The sequence below is a fragment of the Eschrichtius robustus genome, chromosome 10 (genome assembly GCF_028021215.1).
Source record: "Eschrichtius robustus isolate mEscRob2 chromosome 10, mEscRob2.pri, whole genome shotgun sequence".
In the NCBI taxonomy this organism is placed as follows: domain Eukaryota; kingdom Metazoa; phylum Chordata; class Mammalia; order Artiodactyla; family Eschrichtiidae; genus Eschrichtius; species Eschrichtius robustus.
Window position 1 is genome coordinate 1,641,800 of NC_090833.1, and position 23,852 is coordinate 1,665,651.

At 53.9% G+C, this 23,852-nt stretch overlaps 1 protein-coding gene across 2 annotated transcripts in view; it reads left to right on the forward strand.

Annotated features, from left to right (window-relative positions):
- Positions 1-23,852, forward strand: part of NACC2 (NACC family member 2) — a 73,675-nt gene that overhangs the window by 35,824 nt on the left and 13,999 nt on the right. The window contains exons 1-2 of one of the 2 annotated variants that reach the window (XM_068553555.1): positions 3,831-4,158; positions 5,507-6,455. In XM_068553555.1, coding sequence (XP_068409656.1) covers positions 5,570-6,455 — 886 coding nt within the window. In that variant the 5' untranslated portion in view covers positions 3,831-4,158; positions 5,507-5,569. Of the gene's footprint in view, positions 1-3,830; positions 4,159-5,506; positions 6,456-23,852 lie in introns of those variants that run through there. The other variant, XM_068553554.1, reaches the window with a different exon arrangement.

Sequence of the window (23,852 nt, forward strand, 5' to 3'; positions counted from 1 at the left end):
GATGCAGGGGCTGGACTTTGGCTTTGTTATGTCCCAAAGCAGGTTCCATTCTGAAGGGCGTTATGAGGGGGAGGGTTCCGTGGTGCAGTGGCTTTGAGGATGGCCAGGGTGAACAAAGATAGGGTCTCGGATGTTCCTCCCGGCTCTTCAGGACTTTCTGTGAGTGGACGGCACAGGAGTCTTGCTGTGGCGGGAAACAGAAGAGGTGGTGCTGCTTGGGTAGCAGGGGGTGGGCAAACAGAGGCACAGAAGCGGAAGGAGGTCGTGTAGGGCTGGGCAGGGGAGGCCAGCTCAGGCCCCTGGCCCCTCTCCTCTCCGGCCACTGCCCACGGATCGGCCCTCGGCACGTCCTGCTTTCACAGCCCTGGGTGTGTAAGCCAAGCCTTTATTTTATTCTTTTCTCCTGAAGTTCAGCTTTGTTCTCGCTCCGGCCGAGGCTTCTAAGAAAGCAACCTGAAACCAGCTCGTGCCGGGCTGTCCTGGGCTGGCTGTGGGGTGGCGGCCTCACCCACACAGGTGGCTTGAGGACACGGCAACAACAGGGCTGGTTGTCCCCATCCCCGGGGCCAGACGGCCCCGTCACCTTCCAGGGGGAGGATGGTCCCCTCTCTGGGTGAACGGTCTGGCCGCAGCCCCGGGGGGCAGGCCCGTGAAGCACAGACGGGGCCTAGGCGGGCGCCGGTCTCTAGCCGTGTGCCAGTCTCTAGCCGAGCGCTTTCCTAATAACATCGTCTGCCTCGACCCTGTGGTCACCATCGGAGGGTGAACGTGACCCCCCCTCCCAGGCGGGCATCCCAGACGTGGAGTCCCCTGCTGGAGGCCATAGGACCTGCATTTGAGGTGGCTGGCGCCGGGCCTGGCGTGGGGGGTGGTACCCAGCGGAACCCAGGAGCCGCTCTTGGAAGGGTCGGCTCCGCAGACCTCGCTGTGCCCTGCTCTCAGTTCAGAACCTGGCTGCTCCCTGCCCAGCCCTGGGCAGTTGGGACCCTCTGGGGGCCAGTGCACTCTGCACCTTTGCCACTTCCGCCCACCCCAGCCAGGCTTGGTCACCCCCTCCCCTCTCACGGCCCGAGAGCCCCCATCTGGCTCAGGAGGCCCCACTTCACTCTCTGGGAGGCTCCCGGTGGTGGGTGAAGGGACCCTCCCCACTGTGCTGTGTGTCCCTGGGCCGCACAGCTCCTCTCTTGCGGCCCTCCCTGGCTGTGCCCAGCATTGGGTGAAACGCCCATCAGGCATCGGACAGACTTTCCCAGCCTCGGCAAGCTCCCGTGTGGCACCTGGGGGACTTCCCTGCAGAGCTGGCAATGAAGCAGGGGCCTGACGGTGGCAGCTCTTCTCCACCCAGGGAGGGCCTGGGTGTAGCACAGCGGAAGGGAGAGCTCGTGTAGGGCAGTGGAAGGCTGGGTGTCCTGCACCCAGGCCAGGGTTGGCCCCTGCCCTTCCCTACCCATCACGGGCCCCACTGTCCTTGGGCCTCTGAGTGTCCCTCTGTTTCTCCACGTTGGCTCCATGTGTATGCAGTGTGCCCCCCTTTGTGGCTGGGCAGGGACACGAGGCTGTGCCTGCACCCCCCCCATCCCCCCAAGGCCCCAGTCGCTCATCTTGGGGCTAGTGGGCTTCTCCGGGGCCCCAGGAAAGGGGGACCACCAGGATGGCACAGCCCAGTCTGGGGGGCCTGGCAAGGCTACCCAGTTGGGGTGAGGGGAGGTGTGCAGATCCGGGCGTCCATGTGGACCCGAGAGTGCGGTGCGTAAGGGCCCTCGGTCCGTCACCTGGTGGCCGAGGCCAAGCCAGGACGTGAAACCTGGCTGGTGCTGAGATGGTGGTCGCCCCACGTAGGCCTCGAGCAGGAGGAGGCCCAGCCAAGCCCCGCTCTCTCTCCCCACACAGCCCCCGGGTCCCCAGAGCACCGCGCGGGGACCATTTCTGTTAACGCTGCACGTGCGGGCCTGTACTGCCATCACCCCTCGAGTTGTCAGCAGCCCCATGCAGGAGGCACCAAGCCGCCTCTGCTGGCCGCTGCTCGCTGGGCGGCTTCCCTACACCTGGACTTCTTCCCTCTCTCCATTCAGCAGCTTTTTATCTGGTCTCGGAAGCTGAGCCCACGGTGTGTGAATGGGGAGGCGCCAGATGGCTCTTTCTTTCTCTCCGGATGCCTCGGAAGGGACGGTGGGAGGGGTGCTGCCTGTCCCCGCCCCCCCCCCCCCCCGCGCCTTGCCCCAACATCACCTGATGGTGGCAATGCTGGGCGCTGCAGGAGACAGACCTCCCCTGGCCATCTCCACTCTCAGCCCTGCCCCTCTCCACTCTCAGCCCTGCCCCTCTCCACTTTCAGCCCTGCCCCTCTCCACTCAACCCTGCCCCTCTCCACTCTCAACCCTGCCCCTCTCCACTCTCAACCTGCCCCTCTCCACTCTCAACCCTGCCCCTCTCCACTCTCAACCTGCCCCTCTCCACTCTCAACCCTGCCCCTCTCCACTCTCAACCCTGCCCCTCTCCACTCTCAACCCTGCCCCTCTCCACTCTCAACCTGCCCCTCTCCACTCTCAGCCCTGCCCCTCTCCACTCTCAGCCCTGCCCCTCTCCACTCTCAGCCCTGCCCCTCTCCACTCTCAACCCTGCCCCTCTCCACTCTCAGCCCTGCCCCTCTCCACTCTCAGCCCTGCCCCTCTCCACTCTCAGCCCTGCCCCTCTCCACTCTCAGCCCTGCCCCTCTCCACTCTCAGCCCTGCCCCTCTCCACTCTCAGCCCTGCCCCTCTCCACTCTCAGCCCTGCCCCTCTCCACTCTCCTCAACCCTGCCCCTTCTTGCAGGCTGCCACAGTTGGTGGCAAGCAGGGAAACTGAGGCTGGGCAGGCCAGTGGTTTGCCCCAGGGCCCACGCGGTCCAGCAGGTGGGGGCTTGAGCCTGGAACAAGGTGCCATCCTCTGCAGCAAACCAGGCAGTGCACACAGCACGGCCGCCCCTGCCCAGGAGAGGCTCAGTAGACGGCGGACACTGTGGGCCCCGCACCGCTGGCCCGGCTACGCGGGTAACCTGGGGGCAGTGCCTTTGCTGCCACCTCTCCGGGGCAGGTCCATCAGGGACTAGGGCAGGTCCTTTGGGGGCTCCTGGCTGATGGCCACCACGGGCTTGGCCCCTGGTTGTAATCACAAAGTTGTACTCCTTTAAGAGAGCTGCCCCGGCTGGGGAGTTGGGGGACAGGGTGAATACCTGGGGTTTTGGGGCCAGACTAGCTGGGCCTGCTGCTGTGGGACCCCAAGAACGGGGGAAGGCGGGCACTGGGGCCTGCAGGGCGCTGGGGGAAGGGGGGCTGGGTCTCTTCCTCCCTGGCCCCTTGCTCTCACCTCTTTCTGCCTCATTTTCTCATCTCCCTTCTTTTCCTCCCCTGCTCACCCAGCTTCTGCCCTGTCTGCCCCGACCCCCTGGCCTCCCTGCCCCCCTCGCCGGCCCCCACCCGACACCCCGCCGCCTGCCCTGCAGGAGTTAGGCTGCTCTGCCAGCCCTGCAGACTGTTTGGCATAGTTTAAACGCTTTGACACTCGGGCTGTACTGGATGGCAGGGTGGCAGTTTACTGGGTAATTCATATGCAAAACTGCACTATAAATTTCCAGGCTGTCTCAGTTGCCGTGGCACCACGAAGCGTCTCTCCACGTACAGTACAGTATTTCTGCCATCTTTGTTTGCATTGCAGTGAGTCATCAAAAGTCTGTCTTGTACCAACACCCGGAGCCCTGCATTCCTCTGGCACCAACACTCCACTGTTTTTAAAGCCGGGGCTGGGAGCTGGCATTTACTTCGGCTCCCAAATCAAAGGCGGCTATTCATTCCCGAGAGCTGCCTGAATGTCCGTCTGCATCCGGCCTCTTCATTTAGATGCTGTGCGCTGCCCCGGAGAGCCGGGCTGGGTGCAGCTGAGCCGAGGCCCAGCCCAGCCGAGACTCTCTGTCCCCCTCCTCCCCCCATCCTCCTCCTCCCCCTCCTCCTCCTCGTCCCCCTCCCCCCGCAGCTCCTCTCGCCCTCCCCACCCCAAGGGCTCCCGCTCCGTTTGCTGCATTCCCGGAGCAGCTGGCGGCTGCGGGCGGCCGGCGTGCGGGCGAGCCTGCCCCTGCCAGGCTGAGCGGGCAGTGCCGGGGCCACGGCGGCAGCGGCCAAAGGTAGGTCTCCCCTGCCGCCGGTGCCACCCGCCAGGCCGGCAACTTCTCCGCAGCGGGGGCACTGCGGGCCCTCCCCCCGAGCGGCCGCCCACCTGCTCAACTCCTGTCGGCGGCCGGGCCGGCGCTCCGCCCTCCTTCCGCCGGCCGCCCGGCGCCTCTGTGGCCGCCCGCACTTTCCTCCCGCGGGACCGAGCGGCCCTTTGTACGGGCGCCGACTGCGCAGAGTTGGGCCGGCGCCTTCTCCGGCCCGTCCGTCCCGGCCCCGCTTCTCTGAGTCGGACACCAGATCCACAGCCCGGGAGCCCCATCCCCAGACCCTGCGGGCTGGCGGCATCCGACAACAGCCAATCCCTTGCTCGGCTCTCCCCTGTCTCCCCACGACCCCTTTAGTCACCTGGGCTGGGAGCGAGCCAGCAGGGATCGGCTGGCGTCGGGAGCTGGGGGGCCGGGAGGGCGCGCAGGTGGGGCTGCGACAGGCTCCCAACTCCTGGGCTGGCAGCCGGGTCCCCGAGGCAGCTCGGGCTGGGGGAGCCGGGCGCGGCTCGGAGCCCCTCTGGCCCGAGGTCTCCTTTGCCTGGAGGGCAAGCAGAGGTGGTGGAGAGGCTGAGTCCTCCCAGCTTCCGCTCACTTCCCTGGGCAACCGCTCCTGCCCGCCTCTCCCGAGGGCCGAAGGGGCGGCTTCTCAGCCGGCGGGGCAGAATGCCCCCCCTGGCGGGCCCTCCGCACGGCTGCTCTAGGGAAAAGGGGAAAAGCAAACCGAAACCAAAGCCTCCGAGAAACCGCCCCCCACGAGACCCCCGCCACACACACCGCGGTGCCCTGCCCCTCGCTCTGGGTTCGGGCCCCTCCCAGGGGACAGGCGGCAAGGGGCTCCTTTGCTGCTAACTTTTTCCTGGGAGAAGAGTTGTGCGGACGCGGGCCTGCCGCCTTCGCCCCTCCAGTGCTGTGGGTGGACCGCCCGTCCCGTCCTCCCGTCCTCCCGTCCTCCCGTCTGTCCGCCGCCTGCAGGCCTGTTCTCGTCTTCTGCCAGGACAGGGTGTCTCCCGGACCCGAGGGCTTACGCGCTCTGCTGGGTGGCCTCTGGGAGCGTCCCAGGGTGGCGTGGGGGCCAGCTGGGGATTCTAGCATCCTGGGCGGCACTGACGGCCCTGCCAGGGTCCCACCGTCGGCCGGGTCTGCGGCGAGACCTGGTCTGTCTCGTTGCGGCTGGAGGGTCTGGGGGTGCCCTGGAGGGGGGCCCGGGCACTGGGGCAGAGCGGGGTGGTGCGGGGCTTGGCCCTGCTGGTGGGCCGCCGGACGTCCAGGAGCCTGACCCTGACCGCGGCGCCCCGCGCCCTCTCTCCCGCAGATGTGCCCCGCTCGGCCGCTCCCGCACTGAGAGTCTGAGGCCCGCCCGCCGCCCCCGCCCGCCATGTCGCAGATGCTGCACATCGAGATCCCCAACTTCGGGAACACCGTGCTCGGCTGCCTCAACGAGCAGCGTCTGCTGGGCCTCTACTGCGATGTGTCCATTGTGGTCAAGGGCCAGGCCTTCAAGGCCCATCGGGCCGTCCTGGCTGCCAGCAGCCTCTACTTCCGCGACCTGTTCAGCGGCAACAGCAAGAGCGCCTTCGAGCTGCCGGGCACGGTGCCGCCCGCCTGCTTCCAGCAGATCCTGTCCTTCTGCTACACGGGCAGGCTGACCATGGCGGCCAGCGAGCAGCTCGTGGTCATGTACACAGCCGGCTTCCTGCAGATCCAGCACATCGTGGAGCGCGGCACGGACCTCATGTTCAAGGTGAGCTCACCCCACTGCGACTCGCAGACCGCTATGATCGAGGACGCGAGCTCCGAGCCCCAGAGCCCCTGCAACCAGCTGCAGCCGGTCGCCGCCGCGCCGCCCTACGTCGTGTCCCCCTCCGTGCCCATCCCGCTGCTAACCCGCGTCAAGCACGAAACCATGGAGCTGCCGCTGGCCGCAGGCCCAGGCCTGGCCCCCAAGCGCCCGCTGGAGACGGGGCCCCGGGACGGCGCGACAGTGGCGACGGGCCCCGCGGTGGCAGCAGGCACGGCCCCTCTCAAGCTGCCCCGGGTCTCCTACTACGGGGTGCCCAGCCTGGCCACCCTCATCCCCAGCATCCAGCAGGCGCAGTACTCCCAGGGGGAGCGGACCAGCCCGGGGGCCAGCAGCCTGCCCACCACCGACAGCCCCACCTCCTACCACAACGAGGAGGACGAAGAGGACGACGAGGCCTACGACACCATGGTGGAGGAGCAGTACGGCCAGATGTACATCAAGGCCACGGGCAGCTATGCAGGTAACGCGTGCTGGGGGCCTGTCCCCACGCCACCACTGCGGCCGCCTGCCTGCGGGCACGGGCGGACCTCCGGGCACCTCCTGTGTGGGCACCGAGGCTAACCTGGCCTTACTCCGTGGCACTCACAGCCTGGCAGGAAGACAGGCACGTCCGGGGGCCAGGGCACCCCAGGGGCACAGCTCGGGGTGGCCACTGTGCTGCAGGTGTACAGGGACAGTCCCCAGCCCAGACCGGGCGAGCTGGCAGGAGCTGACACCTGAGGCAGGAGCAGGACCCAGGTCCGTCTTGCAGGGCCTTAGCTAACGACTTTAAACTCGATCCTGGGTGAGATGAGAGGCCACGGGAAAGTTCAGCCACAGCGTAGCGTGTGGGACGGAGCCCTGGCTTTCACCGGACCGATGAAGAGACTGAGGGCCTCAGTGGACCAGGGACCTGCCTGAGGGCTCACAGGGCAGTGTGTGACCCAGACTGGTCACTCACCTGCTTGAGGCCTCAGTGTCCCTGTCGCTGAGGTGCCTGCCCCAGCAGGCCCATCTTCGCTACCTTTGACCTCAGCCCTTTCCCCACCCATGTGCTTTTGCCTTCCCTCTGACTCAGGGAGGCCAGAGAGTCCCTTGGGCCCCTCCCAGTCGCGGCCGTCTCCCTGGGGCCAGCACCAAGCGGCAGGCCAGAGAGTGCCTCTTGAGCTGAACGTGTTGCCCCTCAACTTATTCTGGGGGGGGACTCCCACATTTGGGATCCATAAACCCAACACGCACTGATTTGCGACGCCTGGTGTTGCCTGTAAACTGCATCACAGTCGCCAGAGATGGTTCAGGATTTGCTGCGTGAAGGGTCGCGTAGTTGAGGCCCCAGGTCAGGTGTCCCCTTGCCTTCTGTGTTCCCCGAAAACTGGCTGTGTGCCTGGGCCCGCTGCCTGTCCTGATTTGCATGCGGGGCCCGTGTCCAGTAACTGGCCCGGATGCATGCTGCCAGTGGGAAGTGGCATCCCAGAGCTGGGGCCCCAGAGGGCAGTTTGGGGACTCTTTCCGCCCCTGAGACCCACCACGTCCTTGCGCCCTGATGGGGCCGACGCTGCCCCTCCTCTCCCTCCCCCTTCCGCTCCTCCCCCTCCAGGCGGGCACTGGTCCATCAGTCCTGGGGGGCGGGAGCAGAGGATGCCTGGTGCACTGGCCAGCTCGGGCCGTTGGGACAGCCGGTCCCCGTGTGGCACTGGACGGCTGGGTTTCGGTCTCTGGTCTGGCCAGCGTGGGCCCTTCTCAGCGTCCCTCTCAGAGCTGCGGCGGAGGCACTGCCCTGGGCAGCTCCCCCCAGGGGCTCTGGGCCTTGGTTTTCCCAGAACTCATGACTTTATCTGAATGCGTGTTGTCATGTTTGTATGAATCGTGCAGGATACTAGCACACAGACCACCTCCGTCTGGACTGGGTATTTTCCGCTTAGTGGTAGGGGGTGGGGCTTGGTGTTCCTGACACCGAGAAACCGCAAGCTCTGGTGTGGGTCAGGCCTGGCCGGGACCCCGGGAACCACCCGTGTGCAGTTTCCTCTGCCCGACCCCGCCATCTCCCTGACAGCCCCCAGGGGGTGGAAAGATCCGCTGGCACCCAGACTGGGCCAGAGGGAGCTGGGGTGGCTCCCAAGCCCCTTCCCCAGGAAAACAGGCTACACGGGCTCAGGGCCAACCCCGCAGCCCCTGAGGACCGCCCCCCCCCCCCCCAGTGCCAGCAGCTGGACGGGGCTCAGCGGAGGGGTCAGGACAGAATCTGCTGAGGGCCCAGGGGTGGGGCTGCCCACCAGTGGTCCCTGGCGGTGCAGTGCCGAACCAGGAGAGGACCCTAGTTCAGGTGTCGCCCCAGGGTCCTCCCTGTATGGCCCCCTTCCCGCCAGCGTGGCCTCGGGCCTTGGTGTGTCCGAGACGGTGAGAGACAGCAAAGGTGCTGGGATTGCTGGGTGTGGGTACAGGGCGGTAGCCCGTCTGAGGACACCTGCCCCTCTGGCTGCATGAGCCTGGACCCTCTCCTCACCCAAACAGTTGTGGCCCACCTGCGCCCTTGGATTTTCCAAGGAGCCAAGGGAGGTGGCCGTGGACAGCCCGGGGTGCGGCTTGGGAGACGGAGCTGCCCCACTGCCTTGACTGGGACTGGGTCTTCTCACCAGCCCCTCCCGCACTGAGACCAGCTGCTGCGTCCTACTGGGGCCGGGCACGGCTCGGCCAAGGCCTGTGAGCCCCGCACCCCACAACCCTGGCAGCTCTGGAGGTGGGACGGGGTGGAGGGAAGCTGCGAGACTGGGGGCGGTGGCCTGGGAGCCTGTCTCCAACAGGACTCGGGAGGCTCCGGTCTGGGTTTTCTCCTCCCTAGGCCCGTAAGTGGGACAGGGAGGGGGTGTGTGATTTCTTGGTTAAAATCTAGGTTATCGGCAGTGACGTTGCTGGCATCACTGGGCACCGGGCGCGCTGGGAAGAGGGTTGGGGGGAGGGTCCGTGGGGGCCGGGCAGGCAGAGAGGGGCCCGTCCCCAAAGGCTGGCTGCTCCTTGGGCGCTGGTTTCCCATACCCCAGGCTCCCTCTGCGTTGGCCTGGTCTGGCCAGGGGACATCCTCACACCCCCCATGGGCAGCCGAATAGCCAGGTGCCCCGTGCCGGGGCCTGGACAAGGATTGGGCAGGGCTATCGAGCTGGTGGAATCTGGAATGTTCTAAGGTGAACTGGCGCATGAGGGTTCTCAGGAGTCCCTTCTCCTTTCGTTTTCCCCACCTGCCAAGGGAGAGGGTGGCCTGAGTGACCTTCAGGGGTCTTCTCTCCAGCACGCTGTGTGCAGGAAAGCAAAGGACGCAGAGCCCTGCACTGGAGACCCCGTCCCCACCCTCATCCCCGTGAAGACCTGTTAGCAGCTCCCACGTGATGGGCTTCTTGTTGTGGAAATTGAGGAATTGAATATTACAGATGAGTGGATGGACTCTTGATCCCTCCCCCCAGCAGCCCCCGCGTGGTTTCCCGTTTCCGTCCTGTGTGTTCCTCCATTCTGTCCAAGTCCTGTGTCATCGTCCGTTAGTGGAGATGCCGTGGTTGATTTATCCACTTCCCTGTTGGAGGATATTGGGTGGTTTCTAATTGGTTAGGTTAGGAGAGGTGCCACTGGGAAGGCCCTAACCATGATGGGGCCGATCAGACTCACCCCACATCGCAGTGGGCTCAGCCCCCCAACCCGGGGCCCAGGGCAGCTCCTGCTGCAGCTCTGCAGGGCCCAGAGCCGGTGGGCATCTTTCTGCACATCAGCCTCTAGCCAGGAGTGGAGCAGGAGCGAGGGGCCACCCCGTCAAGGCAGCGCGGGTCTTGGGGGGGTTGGTGTTGGTTCCGGGGGTGGGCAGGGCACAGAGGGCACTCCGCCGTGAGGGGTCCGCTTCCATGGTCTCTACTTGTTCACGCTCTTTGGGCACATCTGTACCCACAGGCTGCGAGCGGTGGTGGCCAGGAAGGGCATAGTCCCTGCCCTTACCTGCTGTGGACACAGAGACACAGACTGGACCCTGACGCGGTGTTTCATCGTGGCGGGGGGCCACCGTCAGGGCAGGCTGCCCCTCGGCCCGGGAGTGAGGCTGAGGGGTGCGGGAATGAGCCGACAGAGGGCATGGAGGGGGAGGTTCCCACGCCAACCTGGGCCCCCTCCCCTGTTCTCTGCGGTTCTGACCACCTTCTGGCCTCCGGGCCCGCCCCCTCACTGGGCAGATGTTGAATCCTGCAGGCGGATGTGTTCCCTATGGGCTTCTGAGCCACAGGCCCGCCTAGGTGTTCATGCACCAGCCCCGAGCTTCCACCTTCACGCTTTCCCGGGAGGGGACCGCCGCGGGGTGCCCTGCCGGTGTGGCCGGTGAGCTGGTGGCCCTGTGTGGCCCTGCTCTCCCTTCCCCTCCGGGTCTGCCCGCTGTCCCCACGCCTGGACGCGGGACGGACCCTGGTGGTGCACGGGAGGGGGTCCTGGCACGCGGCAGCACGTCTGTTCCCGGGTTCCGCCGCTCTGAGCAGGGTCCGCAGAATGGCTCCTGCACGCGGGAGGATAGAGCCCTGCCCCGGGCCAGGCCTTCCCAGCATGGCCTGTGAGGTCAGCGCGGCTGCTGGCCCATCTTAGCCTGCAGCGTTCCCCCTCCGCACGGCAGGGCGTCCCTCCAGCAGAGCCTCTGGGAAGCCTGGATGGCGGCTGCTCCCACCCACAGCTCAGAGCTCACGAGCTGTCGCTTGGGGGTCCCACAGAGAGGGAGCAGTCAGCATGGGTTCTGCAAGCCCCACTCCCCGCCACCCACACTGCCTCCTGCCCTGGCCCAGGAGCGTCCGCACCGTTAGAGCCCAGCACAACCCCTGGCCTGGCTACAGTGGCGCCCAGGTGGGGGCGGCCTGCCCAGGCTCGGGGGGTTCCCGCTCTTTTAAGGCAGCATCCTGGCAGCTCAGGCCAGGCGAAGGAGGTGCCAGCGCCAGCGTGTCTGTCCCACTGTATACCCTGGAGGCTGCCCTGAGGGCTGGCCGGGCACCCCAGGCGCCATCTGGGGCTCATCCCTGAGGGCCTCCAGGAGTGGCCCCCCTGGCTCCCTGGCCTCAGCTTCCATGCAATGTCACGTTTAACCCTCACACCCCCAAGCACCCTGAGATTTCTTCTTAAACCAGTTTTATTGAGGTGTAACTTACATACCTCGGTGACACGGGTATGAAATTACCCATTTGAGATCTGGGTGTGGTGCCATTAGCACAGTCAGATGGAGAACGTGTCCGTCACCCTGGGGGCCCTTGCGCCCCTTTGCTGGCATCCCCTCCCCCACCCCCAGCCGTGGGCAGCCTGGGATCTGCTTTCTGTCCTCTGGATACTTTTGTCCGCCACGTAAACAGAGTCAGGCTGTCTGCACTCTGGTCCGGCTGTCTCGTCAGCAGAATGAGTTTGAGACGTGCCTGTGCTGGGTGGGCAGGCCTGCCTTTTTCTCCCCCTCTTTTTTATTTATTAAAGCGTTTACACACAATAAAAAGGGCCAGTTTCAAGTGTACAGGTGATGAGTTTGGCCATTGTAATCAGTCAAGTACCACGGTCAAGATACACAACAATTTACTTCCCTCAGATGTTTCCCCGCGTCCTCCCCACCCCATCCCACCACCGCAGCCCCCGTTGCTTTCCATCACTATCATTTTTCCTTAAGTGGGATCACACAGAACGGAGTCTTTTATTTTTGACTTTTTTCATTTACTGTATCTTGAGATCGATTCATCCCTGTGGTTCTGAGCGTGGGTCCTTGGTCCTCGTGGTTGATGGTATTCTCCCATGCCGTGGACATGCCACCAGTGGCAGTCGTGTGTGGCCGTTATCGTCGTGCTGCTGTGAACATCCACGTACACGTGGGACTGCTTTTTTGTTCATCTACTGAAATTATTATGTGGGTTTTCTCCTTAATTTTACTGATGTGGTGTATTGCATCAGTTAATCTTTAAATGTTGAGCCACCCTTGAACTCCTGGGATAACTCCCACTTGGTCATTATGTTTTATTGTTTTATATATTGCTGGATTCAATTTGCTAATGTTTTCTTAGGGAATTTTGCATCTACGTTTATGAAGGTTAATTATCCGTAGTTTGCCTGTAGTATCTTTGTCTGGTTTTGTAGGAGGATATGCTAACCTTATGTCTCTTTTCCTTACTTTCTGAAAGAGTTTGTATAAGTTTGATGTTATTTCTTTCTTAAGCATTTGATAGAATTCATTCACCAGTGAAGCCACTTGGGCCTGCAGTTTTGTTGTTGTTTTTGTTCCTTATGGGAAGGTTTTCAATTATACATTCTGTTAGTTTAGATGTAGAACTGTTCAGATTTCTCTCACATCTTGCTCGAGCCATGGTAATTTGTGTCTTTCAAGGAATTTATCCATTTCTGATCTATGCAGGTATTAATATAGCCGTGCCAGCTCTCTTATGTTTACTATTTACCTGGTGTTGGCTGTTTTCATCCTTTTACTGTTAACCTACCTGTGTCGTAAAGCTCAATTCTTATAGGTAGCACATGATTGAGATCTGCTTTTTTATCCAGTCTGACCATCTTTTATTGGGAATCTTTCAACCATTTACGTTTAGTGTAATTTTCAAGGGGGTTAGGTTCAGGTCTGTCATCTCACTATTAGTTTTTTATTAGTCATGTTTTCTTTTTTTCCTCTTTTCCACCACTTTCTGATTGAATTTTTCCAGAGTTTCTCTTTAGCTCTGCTGTTGACCTAGTGGTTAGACATCCCCCCCACACCCCCGCCATGCTTCGGTCGTTGGGAGCTGACTCATGAATCTTTGACTTATCCCATCAACCTTCTCAGGTATATCACCCCCTCCTGTGGAACTCAGACTTTCAAAACAGTGTGTTTTCATTTCCCCTCTCCGGTCCTTAGTGAAATTGTTGTCATGTATTTTACTTCTTCATAGGCTATGAGCCTTATGATGATGTTATTGTTTTTACTTGAAACAGACAGTTGTCTTTTTTCCACTTTTAGTCACTTTTAAAATTTAAATAGAGTAGAATTTACTGTTTGGGGCAAATTGTTCTCTGAGTTTAAACAAATGTATATAGTCACGTGATCACCTCCATAATCAAGATACAGAGCAGTCACCTCCCACACTTTATCATCCCCCTGCATCCCCTTTGTAGTCTTTTCTTCCTCTCCCCCAACTCCTGCAACCACTGGTCTGTTTTCTGTCTCATCAGTGGAATCACACAGTATGTGGCCTTTTGAGTCAATGCATTTGAGGTTCATTCGTGTTGTGTGAGTTTGTGGTTCTTTTTGGACTGCTGAATAGTATTCCCACAATGGGTTTATCTAGTTGCCAGTCAAAGCACCTTTGGTTTATTTCTAGTTTTTAGTGGTAATGGATTGAGCTGCTACAAACATGGCATCTAGGTTTTTGTGCACCCTTGAATTGTCAGTTCTATTTGGTAAATTGGCCTAGGAATGAGGTAGTGGGTCATACGGTAAGTGCATATTTAACTTTATAAGAAATTGCCCAAACTCTTGTCTAAAATAGTTCTGTCACTTTACATCACCACCAGCAAAGCAGGAGGGTTCCTGTCATTCCATGATCTTGTCAGCACTTGGTTTTGTCTCTTTTTTAAAAGCCATTCTCATGGTCTATAGTGGTGTCACACTGCAGTGTTAATTTGTATTTCTCTAATGTCTAATGATGTGGAACACCCTTTGTGTATTTATTTGCCATGTGTATATCTGCTCTGGTCAAGTGCTTCTTCGAGTCTTTTGCCCTCTTTTTATTGGGTGGTTTGAATATTGAGTATTGTTGATATTGTGTATTTCTTATACATTCTAGGTGTGAAAGTCCTGTGTTGGATATGTGAGTCGTAAACATTTTCTACGAGACTGCAGTTTGTCTTTTCTTTCTCTTACTAGTGTCTTTCATAGACATTTTAAAATTTTGATGAAGTTTATTTTTTAAATTTTTAAATTTTATTTTTGGCTGCGTCGGGTCTTAGTTGTGGCCAACGGGCTCTTCTTTGCAGCAAGCGGGCTTCTCTCTAGTTGCGGCGTGCGGGCTCAGTAGTTGTGGTTCGTGGGCTTTGTTGCCCCACGGCATGTGGGATCTTAGTTCCCTGACCAGGGATTGAACCCACGTCCCCTGCATTGGAAGGCGGATTCTTTTTTTTTTTTTTTTTAAAGAATTTCACTTTTTATTTATTTATTTATTTATTTACTTACTTATTTATTTATTTATTTTTGGCTGTGTTGGGTCTTCGTTTCTGTGCAAGGGCTTTCTCTAGTTGGGGCAAGTGGGGGCCACTCTTCATCGCGGTGCGTGGGCCTCTCACTATCATGGCCTCTCTTGTTGCAGAGCACAGGCTCCAGACACGCAGGCTCAGCAGCTGTGGCTCACAGGCCTAGTTGCTCCGCGGCATGTGGGATCTTCCCAGATCAGGGCACGAACCCGTGTACCCTGAATTGGCCGGCAGACTCTCAACCACTGCGCCACCGGGGAAGCCTCTGGAAGGCGGATTCTTAACCACTGGACCGCCAGGGAAGTCCCCTGATGAAGTTTAAATGGTCAGTAATTTCTCTTACAGATGATGCTTTTGGTGTTGTATTTGATTCTTTACCTAACAAGATTATAAGAATTTTTTCCCCTATGTTTTCTCCTAGATGTTTTATGGCTTTGGGTTTTACATTTAGTCTGTGGTCCATTTTGAGTTAATTTTTGTATAAGGTGTGAGACGTGGATCGAGGTTCTGATTTTTTTTCCATGTGGATGTCTAATTTTTTTTAAGAAGTTTAAAATATGAAAAAAACCTATTATGTTTACCCACATATTTATCTTGTCCAGTTCGTCATACTTCGTATAGATTAGAGTTTCCATCTGGTGTTATTTTCCTTCTGCTTGGAGAATTTCCTTCAACCTAGTGATGGACTAGTAGTGAATTCTGAAAAATTACAAAGAGGTCTTTATATCACCTTTTAAAAAAAATCTGCCTTATTGATGTATAATTTTTTTTTTAATTTTTTAAAAAATGATTTATTTATTTATTTATTTATGGCTGTGTTGGGTCTTCGTTTCTGTGCGAGGGCTTCCTCTAGTTGCGGCAAGCGGGGGCCACTCTTCATCGCGGTGCGCAGACCTCTCATTATCGCGGCCTCTCTTGTTGCGGAGCACAGGCTCCAGACGCGCAGGCTCAGTAGTTGTGGCTCACGGGCCCAGCTGCTCCGCGGCATGTGGGATCTTCCCAGACCAGGGCTCGAACCCGTGTCCCCTGCGTCGGCAGGCAGAGTCTCAACCACTGCGCAACCAGGGAAGCCCTGAAGTATAATTTATATATAATAAAATTAGTCAGTTTTCATTGTACAGTTGTCACCTTCATTCTTGAAGGGTATTTTTGCTGGATGTAGAATTCTAGGCTAACTGTTACTTTCGGCTTTCAGTAGACGTTCTCTTGTCTTCTGAAATGCATTTTGTTTCCTCAGGAAATCATAATCATTCTTCTCTGAGTTTCTCTGTATGAGTTGTGTCTTTTCTTTTCAGGCTGCTTTTATTTCTGCTTACATTTTGTTGAGCTTTTTGGACGTGTGCTCTTACACCATTATTCCTTCAAATATCTTGTGCCCCTCCCCCCACAACTCCAATTAAACATGTTTTTGTCCCTGAGGTCCCAAGGCTCTGTTTATTTATTAGTTTTTAGCCTTTTTTTCTGTTTAGGCTTTAGATGGAGTCGTTTCCATTGCTGTTTCTTCATGGTCGCTGATCTTTTCTGCAGTTCCGTTTTGTTCTTATTTGTATGTTCCATTTCTGCCCTCATTGAGTTCCTGCTTTTACATTTTTTAAAAAGTTCTGATTGTATTTTATAGCTGGTTTTAAAGCCTTTGCCTGCTAATGCTGCCCACTTTGTTATTTCTTGGTCTGTTGCTACCTACTGATTTTTCTCCTCCTTAGGATCACCTTTTCGTGGTTCTTCACGTGTCTATTAATTTTGTAACAGGTGCTGGGCATCGTGGATGTTGAGCACTAGCTGTCTTGTCCTGAGTCTCTCATAGTGGAGTTAAGTGGAATTTCCATAATGAGTAATGATTTTGAGCGCTTTTCCATACTCTTGGCAGCTTGTCTGTCTTCCTTTGTGAAGTGCCCATTTAAATCTTCTTTCCCACACTTTTGTAGAGTGAGTTGTCTGTCCTTTTCTCACAACTTTTCGTGAGCTTCTAAGTACTCTGAATAGACCTCTTCTGTCAGACAAGTGTCGTAAATATCTTTTCCCACTCTGCAACTTGTCATCTTCTTAATATAATTTTGATGTAGTAAGTTTATTAACTTTTTTCTCTTTATCAATAGCTATTCTTACATCTTGTTTAAAGAAATCTTCCTTTACCTCCAGATCAGTGTAATGTTCTTCTATGTACCTTAAAGTTGTCTTTTTGATTTGAAATCATTTTAAGTTTGCAGAAATGTTTCAAGATAAGCACAAAGAACTCCTGTATACCTTTCCCTCAGACTCACTAGCTGGTAGGAATTTGCCACATTTTGCTTTGTCATTCTTTTTCTCTTTTTATGTATAGGTTGTTGTTTTTTTTTTCTTTCTCTGAACCATTTGAAGGCAAGTTGCAGATGTTATGCTCTTTTACCCCAGAATACTGAGCATTGCTTACAAACGGGACGTTCTCTTGCATAAACACAGTACAGTGTTCAAAACTCAGGAAATTCAGGGGTCTTTTGTTTTGTTTTGTTTTTTTTATGTATTTATTTTTGGCTGTGCTGGGTCTTTAGCTGCGGCATGTGGGATCTTCGTTGCGGCATGCGTGCAGGATCTAGCTCCCTGACCAGGGATCGCACCCGGGCCCCCTGCATTGGGAGCGCGGAGTCTTACCCACTGGACCACCAGGGAAGTCCCCAGGAAATTCAGTTTTGACCCAGCACTACTATATAATCAACGATGCTTAAATTTCCATGCTTAAATTTCTCCAGTTGTCTCAGTATTGTCCTTTGTGGTCATGTTGGGTTTTTCTGATCCAGTATTCAGTTCAGAATCACACATTGAGGGCTTCCCTGGTGGCGCAGCGGTTGAGAATCTGCCTGCCAATGCAGGGGACGCGGGTTCGAGCCCTGGTCTGGGAAGATCCCACATGCCGCGGAGCAGCTCGGCCCGTGAGCCACAATTACTGAGCCTGCGCGTCTGGAGCCTGTGCTCCGCAACAAGAGAGGCCGCGATAGTGAGAGGCCCGCGCGCCGCGATGAAGAGTGGCCCCCACTTGCCGCAACTGGAGAAAGCCCTAGCACAGAAACGAAGACCCAACACAGCCATAAATAAATAAATAAATAAATTTTTTAAAAAAAGAATCACACATTGCATTTCTGGTTATTCTCTTTTGTCCTTTTATTCTGGAATAGATTCTCAGCCTTTATCCTTCATGAGGCTTTCCTTTTGAAAGACCATGGGCTGGCTGTTTTGCAGAAGGTCCCTCTGTTTGGGTTTGCTGGGTTTCGTCTCACGATTGGGTGCCTGGTGTGCGTTTCTGCTGGAATTCCACAGGAACAATGCTGTGTCCTTCTCCAGCCACAACCCTGGTCTGGCTCAGTGTTGGTGATGGCCCCTTAGGTCATTTGGTCAAGGTGATCTCTGCCAGGTAGAGTCACTGTGAGAAGAGAAGGTGTGTCATTAACCTTTCACCCAACCCTTTTAGTGTTTATTGATGATTCTTGCCTGGATTGATCACTACTCTGATGGTTGCAAAGTGGTGATCAAAACTCCATAACTCCTACATTTATTAGTTGGTGGTCTTTTGTAGGGAAGAGCTTCTCCAGACCCCCTACTTATTTATTTTATTCCTTCACTTGTTGTTGTTGTTTATTTGGTGTTAGTATAAAGTTGCTTTTTTTTCTTTAAGCATTTTCATGTTGTCTTTTTCAGCAAAATATCCCAGGCTCATCTTATGCTTTCTGTTCCCCAGCCCTGGAGTCAGCTTTTTTCCCTCTGAGTGGGGAATGGTATTTAGGAACCAAGATCTGGGTGCTACGTTTGCTTATTGCTACTAGGGTGCTGTTTTTATACCCTTTTAGTAGTCAGAGCTAGGAATTTATATATTTAAAAATCACGAGTTTGTACTGATATCTCCAAATTTAACTCCATGTCCTAGGCTTCTCCCAGCCTCCTCTCTTCCTTACGTCTGTTTTCCTCTCTAACAGTCAAGATTCAGACTCTCCTGCTTTCTTATTAAGGCTTTTCTCTCTGTAGTATATCTGGAATTGATTTTTTTTTTTAATGTGGTGTGATATGGGGCTCAAGATTTACTTTTTTGGGCTTCCCTGGTGGCGCAGTGGTTGAGAATCTGCCTGCCAATGCAGGGGACACGGGTTCGAGCCCTGGTCTGGGAAGATCCCACATGCCGCGGAGCAACTGGGCCCGTGAGCCACAACTACTGAGCCTGTGCGTCTGGAGCCTCTGCTCCGCAACAAGAGAGGCCGCGACAGTGAGAGGCCCGCGCACCGCGATGAAGAGTGGCCCCCGCTTGCCGCAACTAGAGAAAGCCCTCGCACAGACACGAAGACCCGACACAGCCAAAAATAAAAATAATAAATAAATAATAATTAAAAAAAAAAAAGATTTACTTTTTTTTAAAAATTAATTAATTTATTTATTTATTTTTGGCTGCGTTGGGTCTTCATTGCTGCGTGCGGGTTTCTTTAGTTGTGGCGAGTGGGGGCTACTCTTTGTTGTGGTGCGCGGGCTTCTCATCGCAGTTGCTTTTCTTGTTGCAGAGCACGGGCTCTAGGCACACAGGCTTCAGTAGTGTGGCACGCAGGCTCAGTAGTTGTGGCTAGCGGGCTCTAGAGCACAGGTTCAGTAGTTGTGGTGCACGGACTTAGTTGCTTCGCGGCATGTGGGATCCTCCTGGACCAGGACTCGAACCCGTGTCCCCTGCATTGCCAGGCAGATTCTTAACCACCGTGCCACCGGGGAAGTCCCATAAGTCTCTTTGCTTTTTCTTTTCCTTTTTTAATTTATTTATATTTATTTTTTGCCGCGTTGGGTCTTCATTGCTGCACGCCGGCTTTCCCTAGTTGAGGCGAGCGGGGGCTACTCTTCGTTGCAGTGTGTGGTCTTCTCATTGTGGTGGCTTCTCTTGTTGCGGAACATGGGCTCTAGGTGCGCGGGCTTCAGTAGTTGTGGCTCGTGGGCTTAGTTGCTTCATGCATGTGGGATATTCCTGGACCAGGGCTCAAACCCGTGTCCCCTGCATTGGCAGGTGGCGGATTCTTTGTTTTTTTTTAAATGAGACCTTTTATTTATTTGTTTGTTTGTTTATTTTTGGCTGCATTGGGTCTTCGTTGCTGTACGCGGACTTTCTCTAGTTGCAGTGAGTATGGGCTACTCTTCGTTGCGGTGCGAGGGCTTCTCGTTGCAGTGGCTTCTCTTGTTGCGGAGCACGGGCTCTAGGCGCACGGGCTTCAGTAGTTGTGGCTCATGGGCTTCAGTAGTTGTGGGGCATGGGCTTAGTCGCTCCGTGGCATGTGGGATCTTCCCGGACTAGGGCTTGACCCTGTCCCCTGCATTGGCAGGCGGATTCTCAACCACTGCGCCACCAGGGAAGCCCCAGCCTTTTCTTTAAATATTGATATGGTCATATAGTTTTGCTTTCCTGCTGTGGACGTTATAAATTGCTTTTTCGAATATTAAAAAACCTTGTGTTTCTGGAATAAGCTCAACCTAGTTGTGATGTAGTATCCTTTTTACATACCTCTGGATTCAACTGCCTAATTTTTTTGCCCTTTTTGGGGGGGGCTCTCTGGAGCTGTGACCACCCCCAGTCAGTGTTCATCTCCTAGAAGGAGGCCTCAGGTGGGTTGCCAGGTGTCCAGCAGTTGCTAAATCGAGGGAGCCACTCCCATCTGGCCAGACCCTGAGCGTGGAGCCCCTGCCTCTGCTGGGGGTGCCCCCCTGCCCCCCACAGAGCTCCAGCCTAAACATTGGGAAACCTGTTAAATGCATACCCCCCACCCACACAAGGCACACAGTGTGGGCGCCAGTGTAGGTACCCCAAACCCACATCAGAGGAGCGGGAGTTTGGACCCAGCGCCTGGACCACCGGCTGCGTGGGACAAGCCCGTGCTTTTCATATTGCCTCATATTTTCTCTAGGATTTTTGCCACTATGTGGACGAGAGAGAGTGCCCTCTAATTTTCCTTTCAGGTAATCTCTCCCTTTTTTGCTAGCAAGGTTATCTGGCCTCATAAAATGATTCGAGAATTATCACCCCTCCCCTCTTTTAAAAATGACCTGGAAGAGTTTGTATAACATTAGTCCATTTGTTAAATATTTGAAGTAATGCCCAGATGAAACCACTTAGGCCTGGAGTTTTTTGCAGGACGGTATTTATTAGATTCATGTCTTTATTAGGTCCAAGTTCAAATTTCTTTTTCTTCTTGTGTCAGTGTTGGCAAGTTGTGTTTCTCTTCAAGTTTATAGGTTTCATCTAATTTTTAGATTTATTGGCGTGAATCTACTACTTATATCCTCTTAAAATCTTCCTAACATTTATCGAAGAAAGTGGCAAACTGTGACATGGGGCACATCTGCCCCATGGCCTGTTTTGGTAGAGCCCACAAACTAAGGATGCTGTTTATATTTTTAAAGAGATGTTTAAAAGGAAAAAAAAGCAAAAACGAAGGATATTCAACAGAACCCAGCCTAAAAGATTGAACCTCTGGCCCTTAACGGTAAAAGTTTGCCAACCCCTGTTCTGTAGAATCTGCTGTGTCATGTTAATACAATATTAACAATTAATATTGTTAATTTGTGTCTTTTTGCCCCTGCCTCATTATTCTTCATTCAGTCTTGCTAGAGAGTTTCCAACATACTAGTCTTTTCAAAGAACCGACTTTTGGATTTTTCCCTCTTATGCATACAGTTGACCTTGGGACTGCATGGGTCCACTTATACACGGATTTTTTGTAATAAATACAGTAGCTGTAAATAAATATACAGTTCTTTTTCACATTTTCTTTTCCTTTTTGATGTCTAGTGCTGGTAACACATATAATACCTACAGTGTTCTGTATCATATAAGACAATATCGATGCAGGTACTAAGAGACAGATGATTCGTCTTGTAAACAGATGATGTAAGCTTACGATATTCGGTGAATACAGTCTAGTACTGTAAATATATTTTCTCTTCCTTATGATTTTCTTAACAACATCTTTTCTCTAGCTGACTAAGAATACAGTACAAATACATGTAACATACAAAATGTGTGTGAACTGACTGCATATGTAAGGCTTCTGGTCAACAGTAAGCGATTAGTAGTTAAGTTTTGAGGGGGAGACAGAAGTTATATGCAGCTTTCCGACTGCTCAGGGGTTTGGCGCACCAACCCTCTCATTGTCTAAGGGTCAACTGTACTTATATATATATATATTTTTTTAATTTCAATTTATTTCTACTTCCTCTGAGTTAATCAGCTATTCTTTTCCTAGTTTTTTGATCGATTGATTTCTCAGCCTTTTAAAATATATGCACTTTAGGGCTGTCCATTTCCTGGTCAGCACGGCTTAATTCTACCCAACGCATTTTGATACGTCGTATTTCCATTATCATTCAATTAAAAATATTTCCCAGTGCTTTCGTGATTTTTCTGTTCTTGACCCTTGGGTTATGTAGTGGTGTGTTGCTTACATTTTCAAACATGTTTTGGATTTTCCGGTCATCTATTTGTTGTAATTTCTGAATTAAATTTCCTGTGGTCACAGAATATATTCAGACCACTTCATTGCTCTGACATCTGTTGAGACTCTGTGCCCCAGCAAATGTTCCATATGCACTAGACAAAAACTATGTTGCACCAATAATTAAATCAAATCTTGCATACTCTTTCAGATTTGTTTTTATCTTCCTATGTTGGCTCAAGAGATGGGGGGTGTTCAAATCTCCAAGTAGGCGTATAGATTTGCCATTTCTCCTTTTAGTTCTGCTGGTTATTAATGAAGTTTTGATTTGGGTGCCTATCAGTTGCAGGCTTGTTTCATCTTCCTGGTGAACTGGTCCTCTTATCATCGTGAAATATCCTGTAGCACCAGGAAAGCTTCTTGCTTTGAAGTCTGCATGGTCTTAAATCAGCAGAGCTGCCCTGGTATCCTTCTCTTTGATGTTCACCTGGTGCACCTTTTCCGCCATCTTTCGCTTTCAGACTTTCTTTTGTTTGAGATTGTCCTTTTGTTTAAGATTGTCTCTTGGGTTTTGTTTTTTTAATCCAGACTTAACAGTTTTTCACTGGAGTGTTTAGTCCACTTACATTTCATGTAATTACTGGTATCTTTGGGTTTCATCTACCATCTTAACTATTTTCCCTTTGTCGCCTCTGATCTTCTGTTGTTTCTCCATTTTTTTCCCCTTCTTTCAGGTTAATCAAGCATTTTGCTCTATTTGCCTTTCCATGCCTGTTGTAAGTTTGTCTACTGGTCTCTTAAGGGTTGGAGGTTTCAACATTCATCCTGACTCACAACCTTCCTTCAAGGAGCCTCACAAAGGCCTCCATCACTTTAGCCTCTTTGTGCCCCCTATCGTGCTGGTTGGGGTTGTTTGCATGTTTTGAGCTGCACCAGCCCTTTTGTTGTTGTCATTTAAAATAGTTGTGTTTATACTTACCTGCACATTTATTTTTTCCACATATTCCTGCTTTACCCTCACCCTGTTTTTTGGGGGGCACTGCACCGCAAAGCTTACAGGATCTTAGTTCCCCAACCAGGGATTGAACCCGCGCCCTCGGCACTGAAAGCGCTAAGTCCTAACCATTGGACCACCAGGGAATTCCCTACCCTCGCCCTCTTATCTGGGATCACTTTCTTCATGTGGCTTCATGTCTTTAATCAGTTTGGAGTTCTGGGTCATTATAGCTTCCCACATGCACCCGCCCTCCTTCCCGGGCTCCCGTGACATGCGTGGTGTGCATTCACCGCGTCCTGGGAATTCCAGGTGACTTTTATTCTGTTTTATGACTTTCCTATTTCTTTTTTCTTCTGCTGCTTTAACCTGGAAGTTTTGGATTGAATTATTTTCCAGTTCACCAATCTTCTCATCTGCTCTGTTTAATTTCCTTTTCAACCAATCATATTTCTAGGCTTTGATTGTTTTTATTGATTCTAGTTTTCTGGTGAAATTCTCCATCTTGTACATTTCTTGCACAAATTAAGAGTCGTTATTTGAAAAGCAGTGTCTGCCTGTTTAACCTGTTACAGATGGCCCATGGGTCTGATCTAATGTCTCTTTGTAAATTGTGGGGTTTTTTTTTAATCATTTGGCTCTGCTTTCTTGTATTGCTGGTAATTTTTTATTGAATGCTTCACATTGTGTGAAGACATTTTGGAAGCTCTAAGCAGAGCTGCTCCAAAGAGGGTCCGGGACCTGTTAGAGGTCTGCCTGAGCGGCCGTCGGATTTATCAAGCAGTGATGTGACCTCCTGGAGTAAGTCAGGCTGGGCGCTCCTGGTTGCCCTGCTCCTGGGCCCTGGCTGTTCCTGGGTCTCGGCTGAAAGCCTGGGTGTTCCCCAGAGCACTGCCTGCTCGGCAGGCCCCAAATCTCAGTGTTTGTCCAGCCCATACGTGGGACGCCACATTCTTTTTTGAATTTATTTATTTTATTTTTGGCTGCGTTGGGTCTTCGTTGCTGCGCGCGGGCTTTCTCTAGTTGCGGCGAGCCGGGGGTACTCTTCGTTGTGGCACGCTGGCTTCTCATTGTGGTGGCTTCCCTTGTTGCAGAGCATGGGCTCTAGGCGCATGGGCTTCAGTAGTTGTGGCTCACGGGCTCTAGAGCGCAGGCTTAGTAGTTGTGGCTCGTGGGCTCAGTAGTTGTGGCACGTGGGCTTCAGTAGTTGTGGCACGCGGGCTTCAGTAGTTGTGGCACACAGGCTCTA